The following is a 6144-nucleotide window of genomic DNA, read 5'->3' on the forward strand; positions in this document are numbered from 1 at the left end:
GTTACTGATTTAGTATTGCTTTAGTGTCTTACATTGTGAGCAGCCAACTTGCTCTTAAAGTGGCACCCAGCAATTATTTTTGGCCTAAGAACCATTAGTTCCTATTGGAAAAAGTTAGTCTGTAGCCCTCTAGGCTGCTGGTTGATACAACCCCCCGCCCCCCCCAAAAAAAGCCAAAAAGAAAACCAGCATTTCTTAATAAATAGTTATTAATATGTTAAAAAGGTGTTGTTTCTTTCTGTAGCCAGTAATTAACTTTACATATGAATCCTAAGCAAAATTGCACAACACTTGACTTGCCTGCAAGTTTAGTGGCCTTGGTGTCTTCTACAAATGTACTGAACTGAAGACAATTTTGGCCTTGCTCTTGTTGCCAATTTAGAGCCCTGTATTGGTATTTGGGTGCTCATTAGACATTTGTAGGAACATGGTTGCCACTTGGCCCCACAATTCACGAATTCAAGAACAACGGGATGGAACAGGGTTTTTAAGTTGTCCTTAAACTGAAATCAATAAACACGTGAATTGAGCACTAAAAACTTGCAGAATTTATATTGCTTCTTAATTATCCAAATCCATGTGATAGTACAAATCTTACTAAAGACAAAAAAAAAGCATCTTGAATAAATGCATGTAGGTTTGTTCAAAATACTTTGTAAAGTTTGTATTTCAGTTATAAATGTTTAAAAGTTTCTATTTCTATCCTGTTAGTAATGTACAGTCCTAATTTACATTGACTCTCCCAATTAAATAACAACACTGATCCAGTGTTCACAGTCTGGTGTCAGGAATAGTCGTCATCTGGTCAGTATTAATGATCTGTAGAAGGCAACATACTATTAGAAACTATAAAGAAACTTTAAAATATATATGTTTTAAAACTATTAATAAAATAAATACATATGGTACTTATTTAATGTGTTAAAAGCTATAATTGTATTGTCATGCTGCCTCCAGATAATTAAAATCACCAGAATCAATTTAGCAAAGGTTTAGGGCTCAATTCACGTGTTGATCTCCTTCAGTTTAAAGTCAACTTCAAAATCCTGTTTTGTCTCCCAGTGTTCCCAAATTATGGGGCCAGGTGGCAACCCCAGTAGGAGCCAATATGTAGAAATCTACTAGCTTATTGCCTTACCATTATATTTTTGTTTGGGAAATAGGAAGGAGCACTCAATGTTCCAACTTCATTGTCCCAGTCTTCATCTGCCATTTTTTCTGAATGCTCGGTTTTCTTTGAGGCTTAGAGGATGGTCCTGTTGGAACTGTAAAACAGTAAATTAAACACAGGTTCATGTCCAGTATTTCATTATAAACTCGTGGGTGGGTGAACTCAGAGGTTTCTGCAGGGTGTAAACAAAACATACTTTACACAATCAAAACATCACAGGCAGTTTGATTTTTTTTTTAAATGGTAGTGATATTTGAATGTAAATACTATTTTTCACAATGCATTCATGATCGGGGTGACTGTTAATGTGCTCAAAAATGAGCGGGACTCACTGGGGCAAGTATACAGAGTAAGTATCGCACAATCGTCCCACAAACATTACAACCAAAACGCTACAATCGCTCTCAATTGTATCTCAACAAAAAAAAAAAAGTTAAAAAAATGAAGTTTTCACTTTGCGCAAAGATTTACACGCGACTCCATGTGCAGGCTTACTAAATTTGTACCAGTATAACTAATTAGGCCAACGAATGCTGCAATTGGTTAAAAAAATAAATAAAAAGAGACACAAGTGGGTCCTCAAATGTCGACTGTAGTTTTATCATAACAAATGTATTAAATAGTCTGCTATTAGTCATGGCGCGTAAATACGGCTATACTCCAAAAGCACCATACTACTGTCGAAATAAGATGTCGAACCTGTCTCCATATAAGACGATAAGCTTTGCTTACAATTTAGTCAGCAAATGTACGCAAAATCGCCTTGCTGTCTCATGCAAATAACATTTAAGTGTTTTTCATTAGTTAATGTATTTGCATTACAAAAATTAAACGCTTACATACATTCTGCTTCAGTTACTTGGGTCCTAAATGACCCCGTACTATGTTTTAAGCAAACTGCCACATACATTACATTTCATATCTTAACATAATGCATTGTGTTGTGTGACAACAACTAACTTCAACGAACTACTAATTTAAGCAGTCAAAAAGCATACCTCCCACGGGGACCACCAAACCAGCTCCTGTTCGGCGTAGGTGAAAAGAACGAGAAAACGCAAATGGAACGGCGGGAACATAACACGTGGGTTCGTGCTTCTTTTTTTAAATTTTATTTGGTGTACCTGAGGTAATTTATTTTACCTCAGTAGATTAAGTGTTTATTATATATTAAATAAAATAAAAGTATATTCCTATATTATTATATATATAAATATACTTATTATATATATATTATATATATAATATATATATAAAAAATAAATCAGGATTCCGCTCACAAAAACCCATGTTGCAAAAACGATTATATATAACTAACTTTTATTTTTTTAACGGAATATTTGTGTCACAGCACATAATGCATTCTGGGGAATGTAGTATATTGGATAATTGAACACGTCGACTTTTAATTTGGCGTAAAATGTTATATGTGTTCTTTCATACTGAATTGTATGTGTGTTCAGACAGTTTCTGCTTGACAGTTACATCAGATTATAACAACCAAACAAAGGGGTCTTTATTCAGTTCTGTTGAAGAAAAAAATGCGCTATTCTGGAGCCATACAGAGCACAGGAAAACGACAGAGGTTAACACTTTGTGGTGCTATGGCAAGCCGTTTTAACATTTAACCCTTAACTTTTGCCATAGTGTTTACATGTGGACGAGATCAACAACGAGGACTATCTGTATAGACGGGACGGACTGCATTTAAATAACAAGGGAACCAGTCTACTCGGAGAAAAGATCCTCGAGCAGGTTCAGAAGCATTTAAACTAGAAAGGAAGGGGGGAGAAATCAACAAAAAAAACAGAAGGGAGACCGCATCAAAACAAGAACAACAACTCAGGTAAGACAACCATTAAATGTATTTATCTAAATGCTAGAAGTATCAGAAACAAAATTCTAGAACTTGAAGCTACTGCACTAACAGGTAACTATGATGTGATAGGTGTTACAGAAACGTGATTGTCTGAGAGTGATGGGGACGAATATAATATTTGTGGGTATACACTGTATAGGAAAGACAGGCAGGACAAAAGAGGAGGAGGGGTAGAGCTATACATAAGAAACAGTCTTGAAGCCCAGGTGTTAAACCTGGACAAAGAAAATAAAACCGAATCAATATGGGTCAGAATAACGGACAAAAATTCAAAGGGCATAATAATAGGAGCATGCTATAGACCGCCAGATTCAGACGGTGAGCACAATAATCTGTTATACAATGACATTAGAAATGCGTGTAGCAAAGGAGAAGCCATACTAATGGGGGATTTCAACTTCCCCCAAATAAAATGGGAAAACCCGGTGGGTAGCACGAAGGATGAAATAGAAATGGTGGAAATGACAAATGACTGCTTCCTAACACAATTGGTCAAGGCACCGACTAGAGGGGAGGTATGCCTTGATTTAGTCTTTTCAAATAACGAAGATAGAATAACTAAAACAGAGGTCAGAGAACCACTGGCAAACTCAGACCACAACGTGGTCTCATTTGAAGTGTTTTTTAAAACCCCAAAAGTAATGACTAAAGCTAAGGTTTACAATTTTAGAAAAGCAAACTATGAAGGTATGAAACAGAGACTTACTGAAGTAGATTGGAGTAAAATAGAGAAAACACCCACAGAAGAAGGATGGTTGTTCTTCAAAAATGTAGTACTAGAGTCGCAAAACAATTATATCCCTAAAGTAGACAAATCTAAATGTAAAACTAAATTGCCAAAATGGTTTAATAGATCAATTAAAAAAAATATTCAGCGAAAAAAGGCACTTTACAGAGCATTAAAAAAGGACCAAAAAGAAAGTACGCAGAAAGAGTACACAGAACTGCAAACGCAAGTCAAAAAGGAAGTTAGAAAGGCCAAGAGAGAAATAGAAATGAACATTGCTAAGGGAGCTAAAACCAATTCCAAAATGTTTTTCCAATATTACAACAGCAAGCGAACATTCATTCACTTGATTTTTTTGAGGATGCAACATCGATAATGGATAATTGCAAAGCATATGACATGGTTTATTTAGATTTCCAGAAAGTCCCGCACAAAAGATTAATTCTCAAACTGAACGCAGTTGGGATTCAAGGAAACACATGTACATGGATTAGAGAGTGGTTAACATGTAGAAAACAGAAAGTACTGATTAGAAGGGAAACCTCAGAATGGAGTGTGGTAACCAGTGTTGCACCACAGGGATCAGTATTAGGTCCTCTGCTATTCCTAATCTACATTAATGATTTAGATTCTGGTATAGTAAGCAAACTTGTTAAATTTGCAGACGACACAAAAGTAGGAGGAGTGGCAAACACTGTTGCAGCAGCAAAGGTCATTCAAAATGATCTAGACAAGATTCAGAACTGGGCAGACACATGGCAAATGACATTTAATAGAGAAAAGTGTAAGGTACTGCACGCACGAAATAAAAATGTACATTATAAATATCATATGGGAGATACTGAAATTGGAGAAGGAATCTATGAAAAAGACCTAGGAGTTTTTGTTGACTCAGAAATGTCTTCATCTAGACAATGTGGGGAAGCTATAAAAAAGGCTAACAAGATGCTCGGATACATTGTGAAAAGTGTTGAATTTAAATCAAGGGAAGTAATGTTAAAACTGTACAATGCGCTAGTAAGACCTCATCTTGAATATTGTGTTCAGTTCTGGTCACCTCGCTATAAAAAAGATATTGCTGCTCTAGAAAGAGTGCAAAGAAGAGCGACCAGAATTATTCCGGGCTTAAAAGGCATGTCATATGCAGTCAGGCTAAAAGAATTGAATCTGTTCAGTCTTGAACAAAGAAGACTACGTGGCGACCTAATTCAAGCATTCAAAATTCTAAAAGGTATTGACAGTGTCGACCCAAGGCACTTTTTCAGCCTGAAAAAAGAAACAAGGACCAGGGGTCACAAATGGAGTTTAGACAAAGGGGCATTCAGAACAGAAAATAGGAGGCACTTTTTTACACAGAGAATTGTGAAGGTCTGGAATCAACTCCCCAGTAATGTTGTTGAAGCTGATACCCTGGGATCCTTCAAGAAGCTGCTTGATGAGATTTCGGGATCAATAAGCTACTAACAACCAAACGAGCAAGATGGGCCGAATGGCCTCCTCTCGTTTGTAAACTTTCTTATGTTCTTATGTTCTAATCCTGGTCTGTGGGATTACAGCCAGTTGCCAAGTCCACTTATAATGAGCTTGTTTGGGCTTGTTTTGAAAAGCAATGCCGCTTTTTTTCTCGCGAGACTGGCAACACTGCAGCCCATTCCTGGCACTGAATCTGTAGGAAATCTCGGGAAGTGGATTTACTGCGAGGCTTTCACAGGGTTTGGTCGATTGCTCAGTGAGGTTCATCTCAGGAGACTGGCCGTGATGACAGAGTTGTGTTATGCCATGACTGTTTATTTTTGATTGCAGGCGTAAAATGGGGCACTGCAGCTTCCTTTTAAAATACTGCCCTCTTTGAATAAGATGACCATTGGCATAGACAGGCAGAGTCATGACATCACATCTGCCATGGCCTGGCCAATCACTGGATATGAACCCCATTGATGAGTACGTTGGCTAGCCTCAACCTATCCTTATGAAAGCGTCCGCTAGTAAACCCATTTCCTGGTGTTTTGTCTTGGGAAGAAAAGTGTCTCATTTAGTCAAGCGCGCATGCAAATTAATTTGCGCCTGCTCAGTTTATTGTTTTCTGCAATCATACAATCTTGTCTGCTAAAAACTAAGTGTCGTATTTCAATGGTTTTGGTCCGAACGTACAGTCCATCCTTAACTCGTGTATGTGAACCTGTTGCTGAGTATTTCAATCTTCATATGGCTTAACTTTACTTATATATAAAGTAAAGACGGTACGGTATTCTGCTCCGCTACAATAATGCACAGTAATTAGTAGTACGATGTTCTCTTGTTTTGTAAAACAATTAAAATATCAAATCAATACGGTTATACAATATTTTGCTCATTATTGCTTTATTA

At 37.0% G+C, this 6144-nt stretch overlaps 1 protein-coding gene across 1 annotated transcript in view; it reads right to left on the reverse strand.

Annotated features, from left to right (window-relative positions):
• Nucleotides 1–1260, reverse strand: part of LOC121300990 (ATP-dependent RNA helicase DDX4-like) — a 28180-nt gene extending 26920 nt beyond the window's left edge. The window contains 1 exon segment of the mRNA XM_041230046.1: nt 1139–1260. Coding sequence (XP_041085980.1) covers nt 1139–1213 — 75 coding nt within the window. The 5' untranslated portion in view covers nt 1214–1260.
• Between the last annotated feature and the right edge of the window lie 4884 nt (nt 1261–6144).

Source organism: Polyodon spathula, chromosome 2 (assembly GCF_017654505.1).
Source record: "Polyodon spathula isolate WHYD16114869_AA chromosome 2, ASM1765450v1, whole genome shotgun sequence".
Lineage (NCBI taxonomy): Eukaryota > Metazoa > Chordata > Actinopteri > Acipenseriformes > Polyodontidae > Polyodon > Polyodon spathula.